General features: G+C 46.2%; 1 protein-coding gene across 2 annotated transcripts in view; it reads left to right on the top strand.

Annotated features, from left to right (window-relative positions):
• Positions 1 to 1,847: 1,847 nt before the first annotated feature.
• The window catches only part of ST8SIA1 (ST8 alpha-N-acetyl-neuraminide alpha-2,8-sialyltransferase 1), a 109,796-nt gene continuing 88,479 nt past the window's right edge, over positions 1,848 to 23,164 (top strand). Inside the window, exon 1 of one of the 2 annotated variants that reach the window (XM_021529969.3) lies at positions 1,848 to 2,039. In XM_021529969.3, the coding sequence (XP_021385644.1) occupies positions 2,002 to 2,039 (38 nt within the window). In that variant the 5' untranslated portion in view covers positions 1,848 to 2,001. Of the gene's footprint in view, positions 2,040 to 2,652; positions 2,898 to 23,164 lie in introns of those variants that run through there. The other variant, XM_021529968.3, reaches the window with a different exon arrangement.

Below are 23,164 nucleotides of genomic sequence, written 5' to 3'. Positions count from 1 at the left end.
GGGGAAAGGCGTTGTTGGAGCAGAGTGTCAGCTCCACCCTCAGGGCCAGTGCAGGAATGCAGCAGGGAACGCAGGGGATCCTGCTGCTGCATTTTGGGGGAAAACCGGGCAAACCACAGCACGGCGTTTTCCTTCCATCCGGGAATAGTCACGCTGTGTCACCTGAGAGCTCAAACGCTGTTTAATTCCATGCTGTCACTGTCGCTTTTCTCTGTGCTGCCTTTTAAAGGCACCTCTCAGAACAACTTTTTTTTTATTATTTTTTCCTTTGCTGTAGTGGACAGACCCTGCCCAGGATTACCTGGCCCTTCTGTCTGGGATCTCACTTGGAACCGAGTAATGGAGGTGAGGTTCAACTCACCATCAATTCTCACTAAAATGGTGTTCAACAGAGTGCAGTCATGCCTGAATATCAATTTTCTGCTTCAATTTAAAGATATGGATTGTTGATCACGTCTCTGTATCTTCTCAGCAAAGTGTCACTGAGGTATTTCAGGCTATTTGCTTGTAAGCAAGGTTAACACTTGTAACAAGGATAACACTCCAGACAACTGTAGCATATCAAATATGAATGAAAATAATATTTCTTCTGCAATTACATGTTTCTGGCATTTTTATGTTCATTCGACACCATGAAGTAAATGTTCTGTTTGTCAGTGTATATTTCTACACAGTAACACGCTGTGAATGAGAATGTTATTCCTTCTCTCAAGCACTGAAAGTGCATTGAGATTTCCAGGTTTATTTTTTCACTGAGAACTAAGCATGTGGGGATCTTTAGCTGAAAACACTGTCGAAACACCCAGCTATTATTTATGGTATTGTATTGCTGAGTTACTGCCAGGAGATACCAAACTAACTGTATCAAACTTTCATCTTGATTTCCTTCCTCCACCAAATTACCCCTTAATTCCCTTAATTACTACTCAACCCTGAAAGTCGCCCCGGAATAGCCAAGACTTCATGTGCTGAAAGTCTGGAAAGCAGCTGGCTACTAACTCAGGCTGTGTGGTAGCCTGCAGTGTTCTCAGTGGATCTGAAAGGTGTCTGGAGATGAAGAACACAAATGGACGGTACCAGCCGGGCTCAATCTGCCTTTTGTGCCAGGGACTAGAGTGGGCTCTGAAAGCAGGATCTGCCACTGAGCTGCTGAGAGGAATTGAAGGTGTCACCCATGTTTCAGTCTCCCTGGTTATCAGAGAGCTGCTTTCTGCTGCTGGGGTCACTCTGCTGGCACGAAACGATGGCACTGGTGATTGAGGAGGGCTGAGGGCTGTGCAGGTGGCACCCTCATCCAGGTGTGCAGATGGATTCAGCACCCCCGAGGGCTGGAGCGCCACCAGCCACCCACACTCCACCGGGAGCGTGACCCTGGCTGTGCCCTCCTCACTGACCCAGCCACCCTGGTGGGCACAGGAAATCATGGAATATCCCAAACTGGAAGAAACCCAAAAGGATCATCGAAATCCAACTCCTGCTCCTGCACAGGACAACCCCAAGAATCCACCGTGTGCCTGAGAGTGCTTTCGTGCTTTCCAAATGCTTCATGAAGAACTTTGTGAGGGTTGATAACCACGAGCACGTCCCCGGGGAGCCTGTTACAGTGCCCACCACCGTCCGGGTGAAGAACCTTTCCCTAATATCCCGTCCAAACCTCCCCTGGCACAGCTTCATGGCATTCCCTCGGGTCTTTTCAAGGGTCACCACGGAGATGAGATGGGTGCTTGCCCCCCTGCTCCCTTTCACCAGGAAGCTCAGAACAGCTGCGAGGTGTCCCCCCCGATCTCCTCCGGGCTGAAGAGAGCAAGTGCCCTCAGCCGCTCCTCGTGAGAGCCGCTGCAGCTCGGACTGGGCGCTGCTGGCAGGGGCACGCTCAGAACGGGGTTTGCCGTGAGGGAGGTTCCCCACATTCTCCTCAGGCACCTCATCCCACAGATGGCTCCGTGTACTTTCTGTAGGATGTCCTTCGTGAGGGACGCGCTCTGACTGGCGGGCGCGGTGATGGAGGCTCCGGGGCTCTCGGCTGGAAGCCGGGGCAGGTAGGAAGCGCTGGGGCGGCTCTGGGGGAGGACGGGCCGGGCACCGGCGGGCGGGGGTCGGTGCCCGCCAGGGCGCCTTGGGGACTGTGCGGCCTCTGCCGGGGAAGAGAGCCGGGCGCTCTCCCTTCCCAGGGAAGGGGAAAGCGAGGGAGAGCGGGCCGGTGGGAGCCGGCGGCGGAACCGGAGCGGGACCTCCCTGCTCGCGTTCCTCCCGCCGAACGGGGCGGGCGCGGCGCCGGAGCGGAGCCCCACAGCAGCGAGCTCCCCGCGCCCTCCCTGCCTCCCTCCGGGCCGGGCAGCGAGGCCGGAGCGCCCCGGGGCGGGGTGGAAATTTACCGGGTCGGTCCTCAGCGAGGGGCTCGGCAGGAGGCGGGGGAGGGCGGGGAGCGGCGGAGCATCATCTGGCGGGGAACGCGAGGGACCAAATGACTGTGAGGAAGGGCGGCAGCCGCCACCGCCGCCGCGAGAGGAGCGAGCCGCGGCGCAGCGGCAGCAGCAGCCCCGCTCCCCCGGCGGCGATGGCGGCGGGCGGCGGCGGGGCTGAGCGGAGCTGAGCCGGGCCGGGCCGAGCCGGGCCGGGCCCCCGCCCGCGGCTCCGCATGGCGCGGGCCTGATGTGGCAGCGCGGCCCGGAGCCGCGGCGGCGCTGCGGGAGCAGGAGGAGGATGGCGGGGCTGGCGTGGAAGTGGCCGCGTACCCGCCTGCCCGTGGGCGCCAGCGCCCTGGGCGTCTTCGTCCTCTGCTGGCTCTACGTGTTCCCCGTGTACCGGCTGCCCGACGAGAAGGAGATCGTGCAGGGCGTGCTGCTGCAGCAGGGCAAGGCGTGGAGGAGGAACCAGACCGCGGTCGCGCTGTTCAGGTACCGCCGTGCGCGGCCCAAGGGCAGCGGGGACGGGCAGCGGGGACCGCCGGCCGCGGCCCGAGCCCGCCCGGGCGCTCCCGCCCCGCCGAGCCCCCAACTTCTTTCTTTCCTCCCCGACCCTTTGTTCTGCCACAGCGGGCGGCAGGCGGGCAGGGCCCCTTCTGCCCGGCAAAACTTTTCTTGGGGTGGCTGCGTTGGCCGCGGGGAGGAGAAGGGGCTCGGCGCGGGGGATGGAGGCTCATCCCCGCAGGGACCCTTCGCCGGGGCGGCGAGGTTCCGAGGGTGCGGCGGCCGCCGGCACAATGGGATGCTTCTCGCCAGCCGGCTACCCGCGGCACCGGCAGCGGCCGCGGCTGCTGACAGAGCCCGGGGCTGCAGGACGGAGCCCGGCTGGCGGGGCCCCCGGGATGCGCCGGGAGCGTTCGCGGACTGCATCCGTGTCAGCTCCGAGCCGCTCGGCAGCTCCGCGCTGCTCTCCGCGGTTTGTGAGAGAAGCCACGTGAAAAGGCACCTTTGCTCTCCGCTCTGCCTTTGGCGAGGCTGGGAAATGGCGATAGTCCTCGGGGCCGCTCGGCCTTGCCCAGCTGCGCAGGAGGGGCGATGCTGCAGCCCGGCCCCGCAGCTGCCGGCGGCGAACGCCGGCCGGGTCCCTGCGGTGGGCAGGATTCTTTAATGGCTCTCCCTTAACAGCGTCTGCGGGGGAGACTTGCATCCCCTCAAAAATTTCTCACATGTTTGGGTAAAATACAGGCAACTGGAAGAGAGGCAGATTTCCCTCCTTTTCCCGGAGGGAAGCTGCGTTTTTTTCTCCCTGTTGTCCAACTGGAAAATTAAAGATCAGAGTGAGTGGTAATCAGACTACCTCCAGAAAAACCCTCTTTAGTAAAATGAATCAGATCCGAAATTCAAAGGACTTGTTTTCCCTTTTAAAAATATTTTTGTTTGTTTTTAAGTGGAGTACAGTTTTATTTCAAGTTCTTCAGTATTTTCTGAATGTATTCGCCTTTGTCGTGAACTGCAGCCTATGTTAATGTCAAGCTTAGTATCTTCTCTGCTGGGATAACAGAAACCTTACGGTTCTTGAAACGCGCATTTGTTGGTTAGCCCCCAATGCCTGGAGGAAATCTGAGCAATGATGGGTGATAAGCAGGCCTGGCAGAACTCCTCCCTTTAATACAGAATATTAGCAATATTATAGCAATTATTATAGCAATAAGGTACGGATGCAGGATCCCTCTCCTAAAGCACTTAACTAACACTAGAAGCTACGATGATCTTCCTGACTATTAGTTAATCTTGATCCTGTGCACCAAAGACCCCCATTTTTGGGGGTAGATGAATCCAGCTTTTTTTTTTTAATTACCCCACAGGTTATGTAGGAGAGAGTTTGGTCTGTTAGTTGTCATCTCAGTAAACCAAATGTTGTTTGAAGATTGGTGGTGCTGCTGCAGTTTCAGTTTACAAAACAGTTTTAGACCATTTGTACCACATGGTTTAGTAACAAAAACTCTGTGTGGCTTATCAGCTATTCCACTTGCCCATATGTTTTTCTACTCTCTAAGCATAGTGATTATCTCAAAGATGCTATTGAAGAGAGTCTCATGCAATAAAAGGAGCTGTTGTTTCTTGTCTGAGCCTCTTGATGAGTTGCTATAGCACTAAACAATGAACTTTAAATCAATCTGCTTTAAAAGTAGTTTTTAAGAGAAATTGTATGGTGGAGATATGTAGTGAGTATAGTAAACTGTATTATTCCAACACTTGTGAAGTAGAACTCTATTTTTGCTGCTTTAATTTGCTTCTCTTCATGATAGAAGATTTTGAAGGCCATGTGAGGCAAGCTGCTGTATATTTGAGATTAACAAAAACTCTTTGCTCTGGTCCTGCTGTCCCTAAGCAAGCCAGCTGTAAAAAAATCCAAATTTAACTTTCTGCTGGAAAATTCCAGATAGTGTCAGTCTCTGTTGGGATGGGAAAGGAGGGATAGAGCATCACAGAAAACCTGCATGTGAACTTTCAAGTACTTTAATGTATTATTAATAAAATATTTTTTAAGGACAGTGTTAATTCCTGTTCTCCCTGGCCCTCCTGCCACACTCTGGTTAACAGATAATTTTGGTTTCACTCAGTTTGAAGCAAAAGTTGGAATTAATCTGGGCTAAAAATCCAGTACTGTTTTGTGTAATAGTGTCATTTGTGGGATTGTGCAACCAGGTTCTCACTACACAGAGCAAACTCCTGGTAGGTTTGGAACTTTCTCCTCCAGTAAACTCACCAGACTCCTATTGCTGAAGTTGGGTAATTAATTTGATGAAATCATATCTTTCAAACCTCAGAAAGAATCTTCCTTCCCCCTTTGCCTTCTGTACCTGGAGCAAAGATGAGTTCACTAAGTGACTTAGCAAGTTCAACAAAACCATCGGGGTAATTTGGGGTAGTCTGGGTTGAAACCTGGCAACCAAGTGCTGGTAGCTCCCCAATCTCCACTGCTGCTTCCTTCTCCTCTCTGTACAGCCTGACAAATGCTGAATATTCTGGCAGTCAGATGGTAAAACTGCTCAATTTTAAGCTGCAAAGTGGTCAAAATAGGAGTAAGACCATCATTAGAGCCACTAATAGCTAATGTGTCTAATCTGCCTACAATATAATAGCTTGTCATCCTCTGAGGTGGTTAATGTTATTGAACCCTAATTGTTTTTACAGATTGCTTAGGGTTTTTTTCAGAGCCTAGTGTTGCTGAGTTTATTTAGGCAAAAGTGTTTTTACTTGTCTGTTATTTCTAAAGTAAATTACATACAGTAATACCTTTATAATGGTTTTATTTAAAATACTGCAATTCATTAAAGGCAGAGCTGGATCTATTTATCTGCTTTACAAGCTCCATACAACCACAAATCCCAAACCCCGCGTGTTTATGTGACACTTCTTTCATTTGGTGTGGAGGGAGGAGCTCCTCTAGGGAGTGGGTAAGCTGTGGGGGGCAGTGGGTTTTGGACTGCCAGGGGTCCCACTGAAGGGGCTGGATGATGGTTGGTGCCTTGGAGGCTCTTCAGGAGGAGATGGGACAGTCCCTGCCAGACACCAGAAAGGCTTCACTGAGATTTAGCTGTGTTCTTGCTTCTGCTGCTTCAGTTTTGTGTGATGCTGAAAGAGCACCAGGGGTTATTCTGCGGGTGACTTGATTAAACTGGTGGCACGTGTCCCCTGTGAACTCACTGTTCATGACCTGACTCCACTCCACAGCATCTGCTGTAACTTGTCTTTGCTCTCCAGTGATGTCCCCTCTGACACAGCCAAACTGGCCCTGCTCACCTTGGCTGGTGGCTTCTCCACTCCTTTTCACCAGATTTGTCCTCGTGTCCATTTTCCATGGGCAGAGCAGAGAGGCTGCCCTGAGGTCACACAGGATTACAATATCCTGCTCTGGTGCTTGCAGTGGGGATGTGCACAGACTGTGCAGGTTTTATGTGCCTTGCAGAAGCCCTGCTCTGTTCCCAGGTGCCAGAGGGGCTTTCCCCACTGGAAGTCCCTCTTGGCAGCTGTCCCTGCCTGTACCTGGAGAGCAGCACAGGGGAAACATCCCCGTGCACATCACTGCTCATCCTAGATTGCACGAGCACAGAGCTGGAATCCCAGGGCACTTCCCCAGCTGGGAATGGCAGATGCCATTGCCCAGTCAGTGAGGTTTGCTTTAGTTCAGGTGGCTTTTTTTCCTTCTCTTTCTACAGCAGCACTGCAAATTGCATGAGTCTCGGGATCCTCATTGGGCTATTTCAAGGCAAATCTGTGATTAAACTTTGTACTGCTCAGGTTGACTTTAGATAAGAGTTTGGCCCTTGTTAAACAGCTTCATCAGATATAGAATTATTCCTGCTTTCCCTAGATGCATAGGAAGGACAGAGCTAGGAGTAGACCTGGGAGATGCTGGATTAGGTTAGTTCTGCCTTTGTGCCCTGAGAAGCCCTGCCCTGAAACTAATGGATATGCCCAGGTGTTGAGCCAAATCCTGTTCATTTTTCTGTCCTTAGTAGGTGTTGCTAGTGCCTGGCTGTGCTTTCATCAACGTTTTATTTGATTTTGTTGTTGTTGCTGTTGTGTTTGCTTCATTGGTGATAAATGGAGTATTTGCAATTTGTGGTTTCCAGCTGAGATGAGAAGCTGTTCCGGTGGAGAGGTACAGTTTTGAAGAGCAGGTTAAAGGTGAAAGAAATATTCTTATTGCATGTCATTATTTGGAGGCTGTGATAAAGAAAGCAAGCTGTAGAGAGGCTTGGCTCCATATCTTCAAGGTGGATACCTGAATGACACGAAAACAATGAGAAATAGTTATCTGAGTTAGCTCAAAGTGTCTTTGCAGATGAGAGATGTTCTGGCAAGATAGGCACGGATTTAAATTCCCGAGTTCCAGCTCCTGCTCTCCTCCTTCCTTGACCCTAAGTAGCATTTTCTTACAGATGAAACAGACTGCTGAGATCCCTGGTATCTTGCACAGTGTTGGATTGCTGCTTTCCTTTGGATTTGTAAAAACCCCAGTCTGCCAGTATCTATGGGAGGATGTAGCCAGCTCCCTGAGGTTCTTTTCCTGTTAGCTGGGAGCAGCCAAAGGCCCACAGCCAGGCACTGGGGAACAGGAGGAGCAGAGACTTTTGCTGGAATTTAGGTTACCCAGCTGGGGCCCCGAAAGTCTGGTATGTACACACCAGACACTGTGGATGTATGGATTTTCCCACTTAGATTTTCCCTTTCTTTGCTGTGCCGTGGGCACTGAAGCATCCATACAATGGAACAATGAGTGATTTATTCCTCTCGTTGAAATTTACATCTTCAGAGCAGCCAAGAGTGATGCTCCCATTTGACGTGTGTTCAATGACATATATGAAAATTCCTATTTTTGAGGCTAGTTGCTAGTAGATAAATGCATGGAAAATTAATTGTCTTTCACCCTTGAGAATTTGTCTTTCCCCAGTGGGAATTAACCTCACTGAAATGAGGAAGCTGTTTGGACTGCAATCTTCTGTTTGAGTTTTCTGAGCAGCAAAAAAATACTTAAATTTTAAATCCCTGGATATACATTAATCTTTTTCTGTATGCTGCGTGAGGTTCTCAAAATGCAAGGAAATTGCTCCTGATGCTAAATCATTTTAACATAGCTGCACACAGTTAAATTCAGACTGAAGCACATTAACCCAAGCTAAGTAGTGTTTGTAAACCTCAGTGTAGATTCAGCTTTGTCATGTCACGATATTTTCGTACAGAAGACCAGAGATTCTTCTCCCAGGTCTTAGAATTTAAGCTGATTAGATAAACAGCAGATGGGGTGGGACAAGGCACTGATAAGTCTCCGGACCCTGGCAAAGTGGGTTTTTTTTTCTGTGATGTATTTGCTACAGAAGCTCTGAGCTTCATGAAGAAGCTGTGTCCATTGCCTTGACCTTAGTGGTATTTGAAATTTTTGACAAGGTGAATTAAATTGTGGTGAACTAAATCCTGGCTTTCACCAGGATTCTGGAGGTCACTTTCCCACTGTTCCATTTGGGATAAAGGTGAAAGTTATGAAATTAGATTGTTATACAATATTTTATGGCTTGCAGAATGGTGTGGGGGTTTTGTTGCTATTGCATACATCAACAGACTTTTATTTTGACTTCTGTTCCATTTGCTGGACAATGCCCCCCTTAATTCCTTGGTATAGAGTTGCTCGTTTCAAATGGAGATGTGGATACAGTGAAGCTTTTAAAGCTGCTGGGAACAGCTGAATAGAAATGGTTAACATTTTTTATATCTTTCTGTTTTCTGAGAGCATCATGAACACTTCCTGAACAACCATTGTGTTTATATTTTTTCCTTCTTTTTTCCCCTCTACCTCTTCTTCAATCTATTCCCATTCTTGAGCTGCTTGAGGCCCTCCTCAGCTCTAAGGGGAGCCCCAGACTATTGAAGTGGCTCCTTTGATAATCATCCAATTAATGTTCACAGCAGTGATAGAAAGAACTCATGTGAATTTTTTTACTCCTGTATCTCCTTCCCCATCTGAACTAACAATACCCTTCTCCAGAGTCCTGCAGCTCCCACTGATGGTCAGGGCAGCTGTTGTTTTGCATCCTTGATGTTCCAGCAGTTGGCTGTCAGGCTTTCCAGGTAAATTGCAGACTTTGCCTTCCCCTATTAGCAAGAAAAAGGCTTTTCTTACCAGGTTGCCCTGCTCCGAGGAAGCACCACCAACTTTAATTTAAGAGTTGCTCTATAGCTCTCCTATATTTTAAGGAGAGCTGGGAAAACAGATCATCAGCAATTTTCTTTGCTTTCTTGTGGGAAAAACTTGCTCTGCGGATTTGTGGAATGCCAGGAGTGGCCATTGCTGTAATAGAGAAATAACAGCTTTGTATTTCCTGTCAGAGATGGAAGACAAACAAATAAGACATAATTACTGTTCTCCAGTGAAAATATTTTAGTATTTTCCTATGTGGTCCATCTTGGCCAAATGTCAGTTCTGGGAATTCTGTTCCATCTGCCTCAGTGTTTGGAGGTTCCCTGGCTCTGCTGTTGCTGGTGTCCCAGGGCAGGGTGACGAGGGACCCTCTGCTATGGGCGGGGCTCAGGAATGCCAGGAGAGTTGAGGGAACCAGTCCAAGAAGCTGGAAATGTGCAGTGAGTGGGTGATGCTGAACCCAAAGCTCTCTGACTGATGGCTGAGAGTCAGTCAGATTTAGGCCTGATGGCAAATGGGATGAAGAGTGTTGGGTGACTCGTGGCCTTCAGGGGACACTGAGCTTTGTTCCCCATGTGCTTCTGTACAGCAAAGGAAGCAGAGTTATAAAGCGAATGAAAGAAACTATGTACATGGCATGGTTATCTCTTGTTACTGAACTTCTGGCCTAGGTCACCACTGGTGCTGGTTGGCAATTCTGTGAATAATTATCATTGTCCAGAAATTATTATTTGTACAGTGCCATAAGCTTGCGGAGAGACGTTCTGTGCTCTGAAGGATTTTCCTTCCAAGAATATGTGTAGTGAGATCCCAGCTATGCAGATGAGAAATTTTGATGAACGGGGTGGGTTTGCCATATGTTAGTTCAGTTTTTAATGCAAAGGGATGTTGTAGGCACAGAGTTTGTGATGATGCAGCTGTGCAGGACAGGTGAGAGCACTGAAGGGAAGGAGCCCTGGAGTGCCCAGGGGCACTGACCAACCCCACAGGGAGCAGAGGGCTCACAGGTGCAGTGCATCAGCATCAGGGGATAAAAGGCTGGGCTGAAGGACAAGAAACAGTTGCAGATGCTTGAAGCCTTCTTGGGTGTTGGTTGTGGCTCCATTGCCGTTCCAAGAGAGGAGTGCCTAGGTAAGTGACAGTCTCTGTGAGCATTTTCTGGGGGGTGACCCTGTAATTGTGCTGGCTCTTCCTGCTGCTAGAACCTGGGGTACCAGCTTGCTGCTTGTGAAGTGTGCAATGCGCTTGTTTTAGTAGTTTTCTTCTTTCCATGACTTCCATTGAGGCATTTATCTATTTCAGAGAGAGCAGGAGAGCTCTATATTCCATGTGTAGCATTCACTAGGGATATGAATCCATGTTCCTGGATGGTAGCTCAGAGTTGCTTACAGTATAAAAAATTAATTGTCAGCTACTGGTAAAATTCTCATTTGCTACTGCTGCTCCACCTGTGAGTTCTGTCACAACTGAGACAATAGTAGCAAGTGCTGTGGCAGACATTCCTATTTGGAATGTAGTCTTGAGATTATCCTTGCTCCTTGTGGGTGATTTACTGCCATCCATGCATGCAACATTACCTTCTTACTTGTCTGAGTGAGGTTCAGACTCTTTGCAGTCTCCTGTGTTGTGCCATTTAGTACTTAATGGCCATGTAAAAAGCATGAGAATTAATTTCTCTAGGGTGTGGCTGTAACATGGGATAGAAAGGACTTGAAATATGCATGAGGTAGGAGCAGAAGAATGCTCTTGGATGAGACGAGAATGGGAATGATGAAGTAAACACTGTCTGTAGCTTGTTTAAAGATTTATTTGAAAAGTAATTTTGAGATAAATATGTACTGTATTTATTTTTTATTTGCTTTTAAACCTCTGTAACTTTTATGATCTAATTAAGAAATGGGTTGAGATACTTTGGTCTGTGTATGTGAGTCTTTAGAGCAGATATCTCACCTGTAAGTTCTCAGAAAGTTCATGTATCTACCACTATACCTCAGTTATATGGAGAGGAGTTTAAGGTCTATCTGTGTCTATCTGTATTAAAACCACTGTGATGGCCTTAATTTAGGGTTATGAGGGGGACACCTTTTGCTAGGGACCAGGATTCCAGCTGTTCTGAGGCTCTGCAGGCCAGGGGGTGCAGGATTCACCTGGCTTGGTGATGCTCATTTTTCCTCAGAGCAAAGCAGGAAAGGATGCTGAACTATGCATTTTGAGGCTACGGGCACTTAATGTAACTTGGAGGATGCCCACCCTTGTAAGAGCTGTGCTAGCTCCTGCAATTGGATCAATTTGTGACAGTCTTGTTTTCATGGGATGGAAATGAAACTGAATGTTTCAGCACTAATAACTGCAGGGAAGTGCTGTAAATGTGAATGGTGGCTTGGCCCCCAAAAGGCAAGTAAAAATCCAGTGTGGGTTGTAGCAATTCAGATGCCTCATTTCTGTGCTTAATCATCATTTGGGGGGCCTGACTCACAGTTTTTAAGTGCTGGGGATTGCTATAGTGAGAATTACATATCAGCCTATAATTAGATGCATTTTTAATTAAGGAAACTGCAACAGTGAAGGGAATAAGAGAAACAAAACCAATCTGGGCAATTCTTCATAGGTCACATTATTGAACATTTAGTCTTGGCAGCCAGCAAGCATCCAGCACAAACACACTGGCTGAGCCTTATGGACAAATGCTGAACATCTCCAGGTTTGTGTATGCCCAGCTGGATGAAGCAGTGAAAATGCACATGGGATATTTACTCTTCCTGTCCTGTTTCAGCCATTGCCTTTAAATGTGTCCAGAAGGGAATGGCAGAGTGTGCTGTTCAAGCTTTCTGATCCACAAATGGTAGCAACAACAAGGAAGTAACATATCGATAGAGAAATTGTGTGTTTTGATAGATCTGTTTAGAAAACAAAACAAGTGGAAAACACTTACTTATTGTAGTTCAGTAAATGCTAATGGGTCCAGCATCTGAGAACATGTTTATTTTTGCCTTGGGTCTTTGATGCTTTCTCTCATTTACAAACTGTTTCTCTCACAAACAAACTGTTTTGTGCTTCACTTGTCTAACAGGCCATTGCTACTGAAAGTCTTGTACTAAGAGGGTTGAGTTTGTTGATTTTGCCCACCCTCATCTGTGGGAAAACGTCGAGTTGGTTTTACAAATTCGGTTTTCTCATCTGCTGCAGAACAGCAGATCTGCATCACAGAGAAAAGCCAAGTTGCCTCTGCTGGTGTGGGGGAAATGGGCTGCTAGGCTCTTCTGTGTGGCATGACCAGGAGAGCATGAGCAGCATCTGTCACTTGAAATCAGGGCTCACCCTCGATGAATATGATTTTTCTCAGCACTTTAGAGCTGAATCACTTCTTTCCTGGAGAACTTTCAGCTTCATCCTTTGGTTTGAGGTGATGTCTTGTGTGGCTCTGCAGTCTGCCTGGTGAGAATCTTACTCCTTTCCATTTAAGATCAGTAACTTGTTTTTGCCTTAGAGAAATTAAAAAGAAATCCCAAAGTTCTGAGAAGTTGTTTCTATTCATGAATTTCTGCCAGTGTAGAGGTATTTCTCAAAAACCTGTATAACTGCTAAGAACAGACTAGCTTTAAGGAAGTTTAAGGAAGAAATAGCCAGGCACTGTCATTTCATGATCACCTTTTTGGGTCTAAAGTGAATGGCCTGAATGTATTGCATAGGAAGATCTCCCAAAACACACTGGAAAAGTGACTGCGCACGTGAACATGATTTTAGAAGTATTTTAAAACCAACTTTCAGGCAATATTCCTGTCTTAAGATGCCTCGTTGCAGGACTAAGTAGGTTGAATGATTTATTTAGTGAATTTTTATTTTTATCCTCATACTGAGTAGATATCTTGGATAAATTTCCTGAAGGATGTTTAGGATTTTTGCTTGCTCTTTTTAGCAGCAGCTTTTAAATGCTGATACTGGGAAAGACCATAAACCTTCAGCAAGTTAACTCCCAGTGAAAAGTGCTCTGGGTCCTCTGGGCTGATGCTTTCCCTGAGCATTATTCCCTCCTCTGAAGAGAGGAATGGGGAGGCACCCTTGGGAGTTTTCCCTCCTTTTCCTGGTGCTGCCCTGGTCCCTCCCTGCCTGGAGGTGATGGCTGTGCCTGCTGTCCTTTGGGAATTTACAGGTGAGAGCACAGGCATGCCAGCTCCAGAGTAACTTGTGCCTGGTGTTTTGGATTGCCTTCCTGCTTTGGATTGTACCCAGAACTACTTCAGCTGCCACCAGCAGCTCTTCCCCCTGCAAAGAGAGATATGTTCTGTAAATAGTGGTGCAAATTAGGCTCTGGTTGTGTCCCTGTCCCCAGTGACAGGACTGTGGTCAGGGCAGGGGCACAGCTCTGCCAGCTTTTAGCCTTGTCCTGGCTGCTCTCAGGAGCAGGGTGCTTTCCTTCATCCAGTCTTATTTAAAAGCTGAGTTTTCTCCTGGGAGAAGTGCCAGAGCCCTCCTGTCAGCTGAAAGGAAAGGATTGCAGAGTGGAGTGCTCCAGAAGGAAAGGAAAATGCTCTTGGAGGGCAGGAGGGAAGGTGGTGGGATGGAGAAGCCTTGGGAGCTTGGAAGGGAGATAGAAGATTGATAGAGGGCTTAACACAGTGGAGACAAGGAGTTTGTAGCAGCAGGGGCACTGAAGAAAAAGAAATGTAAAAATAAGAGAATAAAATAAAGAAACATTTATGTGAAGCAGAATAGCAGAGCAAGACCATAGTTAGGAAATTTTGAGAACAAGGATGTGGCTAAATCAGGCAAAGCAATCAAGTAAGTGTAAAACTTTCAGTGAAGTGGACAATTTAAGGACTGCTCTGTTGGTTAAGCAAGATTACCCAAGGAAGTAACAATTAATTAAAACAGCGTGAAGTAAATGATAATTTCAGTCAAGAAGCTCGAGTATCATGTGGAAGCAGATCACTTGAGAAAATTGAGGGCCCAGTTTCAATGGCCAGAGGTATAAGAGAGGCCATGAAACCATAACAGGAGAGGGCATTTTCATGCCATGAGAGAGGAGAATAATTTTGCTCTAGAGATGACTGTTGAAGTGGTGAGATTTGGAAGTGGAGTGATGAAATCTGTGGAGTACAGCCCACTCACTGCAGCTATCTCTGGTACCTGTCCTACTTAAGAGCTGTGGTAGGGAAAATGTCCATATGGTTAGCAAAAAGACAGGAAAACAACATTTGCTGCTCTGTTTTTTTTTTTTTTTTCATTCTCTGATTGCATTTTGCCAGCTAGACAGTCCCCAGGCTGTTGATGTAGTGAACTTTGTTTGCTGAGGGTTAGCTTGTCCTTTGGGGCACCAGCAGCTCAGGCTGAGGGATGATGAATTGCAGCAGCTAATTCCTTGACTCCTCATATCTCAGAATGGGGTTGGTTACTGTGGTTTTGGGGTGAGCCTTTAGAACAAAGGCAGGCTTTGTTCTGTCTGGATGCCAATTGTTGTGAGAACCCTGGGCTTGCTCTGGGGTCTCGTGTGGTGGTGAAATTTCTCCTCCAACCCATGCTTTCAAAGAAAAACTGCGCAGGCTCTTGTCCAGTCTCAAGGCAGTTTATTGCGAGTTATCTAAAAGATTGTCTTCTCTGGCTACTGTGGTTTGCTCACAGCTCAGGCAGAGGCACACACACACCCTGACATCCTCTGTCTGCTGTCTTCTTCTTCTCTCCCCCCGTCCAGGGCTGCTGCTATCTTTTATATGATATATTACGTATTACGTGTTTATAGTTTTCCCCTAGTACCTACTACCTATATTACAAAGTGCTTTTCTACTCTAAACCAATCTGTGAGTGCCAACATCACCAAGAACATGGAGGCAAGGAAGAAGAAGGAGGAAGAACAGGATCAGTCCACTTTCCTCCGGCCCCCATGTACAAAATAACAACCCCCCTGTACAGGTACTAAAACCCCCATGTACAATACTAAAAAAATTTTCCCTCTACTTTGTAACTACTTTTGCTATGCTATCTAACCCTTTGTGACTGCTTGTTCCACCTCCAAAGTTGGTAATTCATTCCATGGCTCAAACTCAAAATCACAGCTGCTTCCAGCTGCCTGCCGAGGTCTAGAATGCTTCTGACCAAGGCCTGGAACCTCTAAAAATGTCTGAGAGACATTTGAGTTCCAACAAACTTGCATTTGTGATGAGCTGACTTCTCACTGTACATTCCAGCAGGATCATACACGCCGTTGGCATTAAATGGATGCATACATGATGTGTGCTCAGAGCTCCCAGCCTCGCTGCTCGGGTGATGCTTGGCTCCTGCAGAACTCCTTGGCCAGTTTTGGTTGCAAGCTTTGGAGCAGCTCTGGGGAGGTGAGGGGTTTGGGGGGTGGACAGGGAGCTCTGCATGCCAGGATGTGTAGTGCCAGCATCTCTGGCACGGATCTTGCTGTGCGGGAGGCAGAGAGCAGAGCAGGGAGGCTCTGGGGCTCGGGTGCTGCCATTCTCTCTTCTGCAGCATTTCCACCATGTGGCTTCTGCCCTAAACATGCCTCCTTCCCAATGGTTGTAGGATTGGATTCCTGGGGGGATCTGCAGGAGATTTGTGAGAGGTGGGCAGCATAAACCAGCTGAGAGTGGATTTTTATTGCAGTGCATAAGAACACAGAAATGTCTTTAGCAGTACTAATTGCTACATCAGGCCCTTTTAGTTTAGTTTCCCATCTCTATCAAGGCTTGGCACCATATGCTGCAGAAAAGTCATGCAAAAAATGTAGCTGTGCTGTGATCTCCCGAATAAATCAATGTCTCAGGTTCTTAGCATTTTGAGACTTCATTCAGCCTTCACTGAAACTTAGTTTAACACCTCATTCCAAATTACTCTTGTTACTTAGAACAACCTTCCATGTTCTTGGAGCTTACATAAACAATCGATTCCTTCATTATGCTTAATTAAGGAAGTGCAGGTGTTCTTGAATAGTTAGTTCTTAAATATATTTGTCTTATTCTTAGATTGCTGCTTAATGACCTTTTAAAAATGTGTTTCTTGTTTGGCTCGTACAGCCTTTTTGTACTAATTTACTTTATCTAGTTGATTTTTAAATTTTGACATTGTACTGGAAAACAAAATGTCACCATGCTGTTGAAAGCTAAACAACTCATCTTCAACCCTGTAGTAGACAGTTTAATTGCTGTGAAACTCAGTTATTGCTTTCTAAAATTGTTCAGTTGTTGCTTCTGAACTGATCCCTTTTTTTCCTAAATAATTCACTGCATAAGCTTCTTGAAATGAGTAGCATAGACCAACTGGTCATGATTCAGTAGAGCTCTGTAGCTTGTCATGCATTCTTGAGCTGCAAGGTGCATTTTGAAGATGAATTTGAGACCTAAAAAGGTGGCAGTCGGACTGCCCAGCTGGTGATGCTTTCAAACCAACGGTATCAGGCCTGGGAGCTGAGGCTCAGGTAAGAAAGAATTATGTTGGGTTAACTTCTGTGTAGTGCACATCCTGTAGGTGGGAACGTGGGAGGCTGCTGATGCAGGTCAAGAGACTGAAGTTATCTTCCTGATAGGGCACATCTTTTATTTGTACTCGGCAGCAGGAAGGAAAACCACAGATTCAGTCAGTTCATTGTGGAGGAAGTCCAGAGCTGCCCCAAGAGGCTGGGGACCAAGGGGTCAGAAAAAGAGAATGTCCTGGGTGGCCATCTCTTGGGGCTGTGGGATTCTTGTTTCCAGCACAGTTTCCACATTGTTCCTGAAGGGCTATGAGCTGCTTTCAGTGCAAACTGATGAGTTCAAGATAAACCAATAAACTAGAGAATCTGCCTCCTTCCTTCCTTCCTCCCTCCCTCTCCTCAGGGTGAGGGGAATGCAGTGTTTCATGGGCCAGTGGTTTTATTGATTATCTTTCCCCAGTCAGGGCTTCCTTGTTAGGGAGCAGTGGTTCTGTCAGCTCACCCAGCAGCACTGTACCAAAAATGATCCCTGACACACTCCAGAAATCTCCCAGGTTGCTTGCAGCACTCTGTGTTGCCCTTCCTGTGAGTTCAGGGAGATGGAGACACGTCTCCCAGTGGACCCAGAGTTTGTGATCCAGGGATTTCCTTGAGTCTCTTAAAGGAGGTTTCTGTCCCCAGCACTGTGCCTGGTTCTTTGGGGTTTGTGGATGTGGATTCCTGAGTGAAAGCAAACTTGGGCTGGATGCATGAGACTGCATGGCTGTCAGTTTTGTGTCTCGTTGGAAAGAGCTGGCTTAGAAATTCCTCCCTCAGATAGTTTCCAAACCTAGTTCAAGTATTTTTAATATTTAGATTTCTTTGGATTACGGGTAGTCTGTGAAATCTGGAGCATGGCAGCTAATTAAATTTAGGAATTCAACAGTACTTCAACCCAAAATAGTTTCCTGTGATATGTGTGGCTGTATATGTCAAACTCTTCAGTCTTGGCTTTAATTTAGAATTTCACAGTGTTGCAATATATATAACTCTTGCAGGCATTTCGAGGTGGCATGTTTTGCTTTGTTGTAGTATGCTTGGCAGCTCCCTGAACAGCAACAGGTCTCCTGTTTACTACCTTTACTCTAAAGGATCCTGTAACTGTGTTCTTCTCAGAATAAAGAAGTCTGTAAGGGATGGGAAACTCAGTCAGAAAGAGGAGGGGAAGGTAAAGCTCCAGACTTGATTTCTGCCAGGAGGATTTCCTGTAGCTGCTCCACAGCACTTGGAAGCCCAGGGTTTCCCAGGGCCACCCTCTGTGCCTGTGCAGGGAGATGTGATGGTATAGCTGGGGCAGGTCTGACAGGTGATTGCAAAATAAAACTTCTTGGCAAGATGGGTGGGAGTCATAGCATGCAGCAGTCTCTGTGGTTTGAGTTTGACAGGCTTTTAATTCTCATGGAGAGTCAGTTTGTTAAAGGCCACCAGGTTGGGCAGAGGGGGAAGTTGGATAAATTACATTTTCTGCCAGGACTTCGGGCCTGTAAGAACTTAGTACATAAATCATGCTTATCCCTTAGGAAGCTGTTTGATTGCTCTGGGTAGTGGGGTTTGTGCATTCTTGATTTAGTCACAGCAAACTGCTTAGATTAGGATAGATTCAAGCCTGCTTCCTGTCTTGGGCTCACTTCTTCTTTTTCACTGCCAGCTCTGTTTTCTGCTTGTGCTGCTGCCTCTGTGCCTGCACAGGAAACCTCCCCACCCCAGAACCACCGAACATTGTGGTGTGTTGTGAGTGCTGCCAAATGTCATTTGCTAAATGATGACGGGAAAACAGCGTGCAATGGGTTGAAAGTTGTAAATATGTGATGACCTTGATGGCTGGAGCTGTTTGGATTATTTAATATACGATCTATAAGGGCTGTTTCAGAGCCCTCACAAGCTGTGGTGGTGCCTGTGAACTTCCGAGTGCTTTGGAAGGGTGAGTTTTAGAAACTCTGCTTTCAGCACCACGTGAATATTTGGAGTGAAAGCCAGGTTTATATTCCTTGATTACACTGGAAAATTCTTTCTTGTGGTTGGGGGAAGTTCTGCCATCTTTTTTTTAGGTCTGGAATAGCTCGGATGATAAGGCTCAGCATGTCCTTTGTTAAGTAATAGAAATGTGGATTGCATGTTTAGATGCAGAAGGAGTGCTTAGAGCCCCAGTGCTGAAGTCCAGCCCAGGGCATTCCCAGTGTTTTGTACCCCCAGAATTCCAGGTGGATGTTTGTGGTGCTGTGACTGAACAGAGGGATTTGGCTCGGGTTAGGGGGCCAGAGGGAGTGGAGTGACTCAGAAATTAGATGATGCGGGGAAATCTCAGGAAATAACTTCTGGACTCTTCCCCACCTCCTGTCAGAGGCTCCTGGGGTTTCTGTGCCATAGGGAGCGCTGGACAGAGAGGAGGTCTGAGAATGTTTCAGGTAATCACAAGAGGCATCCTACAGAGAGTTGTTGGTAAGCTGGCAGCACTATTGAGACCAAATGGCAAAAGATTGCTTCTTGTCCTTTCTAATGTGGTGCTGCAGGAGCAAGGGAGTGTTTGTTTCTGACATATATTCAGAAAGAAAAAAAAAAATCGCTTTCCTGAGTGCAGGATGGAGCTTTGACCATCTCAAATCAATGAATACAGCACAGAGCTGTCAAAAAGAAATTTTGTGATGCAGCATTTGCTTCTGCTTTTGTTTCATCATAACAGAGTCCTTGAGGATGATCAATAAACTTGATTTTTGGGTTTGCTTGGGCCTACAGGAGAGAACGGTGTGAAGACAAACAGGGTATGTGGTCTCTTGTTCTTGGGAGAGGTGTCTGGAGGTGATTTGTGGAAGCATCTCAGCTGATCTTCCCTGTAAGAACAGACTCATTTCAACCCAGAGCTGGTGAGATCTGACCTCCTTTCAGTAAGTCTGTAAAGAGGTAAAATAATCCAACTATGATGGAGTTTAATATGAGTGCAGGGTGACTACCATGCAACTTTTTTCTGTGGCTTCACCAAAAGAGATTTAAAAAGACTGGGATTTTGAGTTTCTGATAAAAAGAGGTTCCAGTTTAGATAAGTCTTTGCTTTATTTTAATCTACTTAGTGCCTTTAGTGAAATGTTTGCAGCAGTAAAGCTAATTTTATGGCACCTAGTACTTGGGCAAGGTTTAAAACACATTAGCAAAATTTCAAACATTAAGGTTGTACCTGCAAACAGAGGAATTGCAAGTTCAGGGCATGTTTCAGACAAATGGCTCCGTTTTCATCTGTGTTAATTTTACATTGATAATTTATCTGTTGGAAGCCATCTGTCAGCACTCAGAAGGACCACTGAACTCAGCTCAGAAACATCTCTGGGTCCCTGGGCAGCTGTTGGCAGAAATAATGTTGGAGGTTGCAGCAGCCAGGGCTGTAAGGGAAGTCTAGTGTCAGTGCTTGGTGATGCATTAAATCCTGGCTTTCCTCCAAAATCAGACTATTACAGCTTAACTGCTGTGTAATTCTGGGTGTGCAGAAGCAACAAAGAGCACGCTGTTTTGTCTGTGTCCATTTTTCAAGGAAGCTAAAGTAAGGCACTATTTGGCATTTATGGATTATTTTTGCCTTTTCAGTCAGTAGGAAATGTGATAAAACTGCAATCTTGAATCATAACCCACTCACTTTAAGAAATTTCTCTCATTGGCAGATTTCATCCAAATGAAACAGAATAATAGAAGTCTTAAGGGTGATGAGTTCCTACCAGTTTAATGAAAAACTGGATAAAAGAGAGAGGTCAAGCCCAAGGTTTCCTGTTTTCTTGCTGCTAGGCATCAGATGGATGCTTCCCAACCAGGCAAACTCATTCCACCTCCTAAACAATTGAGAGTTATGAGATGTGGGAAGTAGTTCCTGAAAAATGAGAGGAAAAAGCTTCTCTTCAAATCTGGGTTTCCTTCAGCCCGTTCCTTCAGATTTCTTCATCCGCCTTTGATGGGTTAAAACTTTTCTCTAGATGTGCATTTTCTTATGTCTTAGAAAATATATTGGTTTTTCATGCCTTTTCTTGTGGTATTTTTGAATATGCTTGTCTCTGTCACATGTACAGGCAATGGCTGCCAGGTCACATCCAGTTTTTGTATCAAAAACCACTTGGGGTGACAAGTGCCAGAGTATTCTTTTTACTCTTAATTTCTGTTGTCTCAGCTTTTAGGAAATCTGTGTAATGAAGGAATTTTGTTTTCTTTCTGTCTAGTTCACCTTTTTTATCAAGGGGCATGACTGAACTGCTCAAATTAGTGGAAAGCACTCTATGGGCTGATTTGGATTGGAGCATAGGGGCCCTTTTGCAAGGAGCATTACTTAAAGGGCTTTTATCTGGGTTGCAGAAGCAGGTAGAGAAGTCACTGTGGTGTGATAATTGAGTGCTTAGATCCCGGTGGGACCTATCAGCACGTTGGATAGTGCAAGCTCAAATGCAAGATTTGGAGCTGCTCAATTAATTTTTAGTGAATCTCTTTCTCCTGAAAGAAAACAGTCACCCTGTGCCCTCGTTGAGGCCAGATATTTCTCTGTGCTTATGATGACACAAAGCAAGCAGCAATTTCACTGGAAGGCAGCAGGGGAAGTGGTAAGAACAATTATTTTTTCCCTCCTGCAGCAGCACTTCATGTAGTGTGACTTTGTGTCTCGGTTGATGGTTCTGCTGTTCTGCAGGACAGCTGTTCATTAATTTCACCTTATATCTGCAAAAACTGCTCTCCTGCCAGGTTTATAAGATTTAACAAAAAAAAAAAAACACATGTAGCAATTTATCTCCTCCCCTGCCCCTCTCCCTTTGCCTCTGAATTGTCTGTGACAAAAGCTCCATCAGTGTAGCTGTTCCAGGTATCTTTGTGGCACCGAGGGATGTGTGAGCAGAGGTGAAAAACCATCAGCTGGGGCTGCTGGCAGGCAGGATCCTTCTGTGGGGTGCTGCAGAGCCTTTCTCAGAGCTCCCCTTTGCTGCAGAAGCCTCCACTGACTCGCTGGCATCTGGAGCAGCTGGCCTGGGATAAAGCTGCCAAGCGCAGAGGTGTCTAAGGCAGCTCAGAGACATCCTGCATTCCAGTCAATTTGAGTGCATTCATAATTGGGATATCTTTGCTAGTGCTAATCACAGTTTGTATGATACACCTGATGGGAGAGTCTTGGAAAAAACTTCATCTGACCAAGTCCTAGAATTCATACCTTTTAATTTGTATTTCGGAGCTTGCAAGCAGGCATTGTGCATAGGAATTTGAGACAAGTTTGCGTGAATCGAAAATGTTTCTCTGAGAGGAAGTGAACAATTCTGTGTTGCAGTAGCTTTTCAGATCAAAGCTGCTCCATATTTAAATAGAAGAATTGGCAGGAGGGAAGGTAAACTAAAAGTTTGTCAGGAGATCTGGTAGACTTTTATTCAGTTTCAGAATCATGGAATGGCCTGGGTTGCAGCAAACATTCAGGATTATCTTGCTCTGCTTCCCTGCCATGGCAGGGACCCCTTCCACCAGCCCAGGTTGCTCAGAGCCCCATCCAGCCTGGCTGGGACACTGTCAGGGATGGGGCAGCCACAGCTGCTCTGGGAAACCTGTGCCAGGGCATCACCACCTCACAGGGAAGAATTTAATCCCAATATCCCATCCAAACCCACTCTCTGTCAGTGTGAAGCTGTTCCCCTTGTCCTGTCACTCCAGGCCCCTGCAAATACTTTATCTCCATCATTCCTGTAGGTTCTCTTCAGGCACTGGAAGGCCATAATTGGGTCACCCCAAAGCTTCTCCAGGCTGAAAAATCCTAATTCTCTCAGCTTTATATCCTGGTTTCTTCTAGTTCACAAGCATTGTTCAATCAAAAAGGCGTGACAATAGAGTGAAACAAATCAGTCAGATGAGGAGCTGCAGTGACTGACAGCTCAGATTTTACCTTTTGGAAGGCATCAGGGTTTGTTTGTTCAAGGCCAAGGCAGCAAAGGGTAGGGTAACCATATGATCCCACAGGATGGAAAAAGAGTTTTATATTTCTTGTGTAGTCTGGGAAACGGAACTGTGAACTCTACTGTGTGGGTGGCACCAGATCAGTGATTTTAAAATGGGTAATGAAAACCCAAATATTCTCTGGATAAATCAAAGTAGGTAGTGAAAACTATATTCTCATGTTAAATAAAATACTTTTTTCCCTTTCGGGCATCTCAAAAAAAAACCTGGAAAAAAAATCTAAAAAAGTACTGATGATGCAGAAAAGATGCAGGTTCTTGATTTCATAGTTTCTACCCCAGCTATTAATTTGGCAACTTGTAGCAAATTATCATTAATATATAGATTAATTTCTTACTTTAAAAAGTCACATCAGCTCTGTTGCTAAGTTAATGAAGATGTTTTTCATTAATTGTCCTTAGTCTGTGGCCTCTGCAATGCAACCTCTTTCCTTTCATGCAGGTTGCAGTGCCAGGCATGATTTACTGTCTCCAGCCTTTTTGCTGTCCTGATAACTTTCCTGTCTTGAGAAAGTTGGGGAAGTATTGCATGATCCTTGTAAAGTCCAGACACCAGAAATTGCTGCAGGTGCCATTAAAATAGGCTGAAAGCTTCACATTGAGAAACAATATAATAGTGAATGTGAAGGGGAATAGTCATGACTTCAGTCTT

The sequence above is a fragment of the Lonchura striata genome, chromosome 5 (assembly GCF_046129695.1).
Source record: "Lonchura striata isolate bLonStr1 chromosome 5, bLonStr1.mat, whole genome shotgun sequence".
Taxonomy (NCBI): domain Eukaryota; kingdom Metazoa; phylum Chordata; class Aves; order Passeriformes; family Estrildidae; genus Lonchura; species Lonchura striata.
The sequence above is the reverse complement of the archived record's forward strand: the minus strand, read 5'-3'. Positions and strand labels throughout refer to the sequence as shown.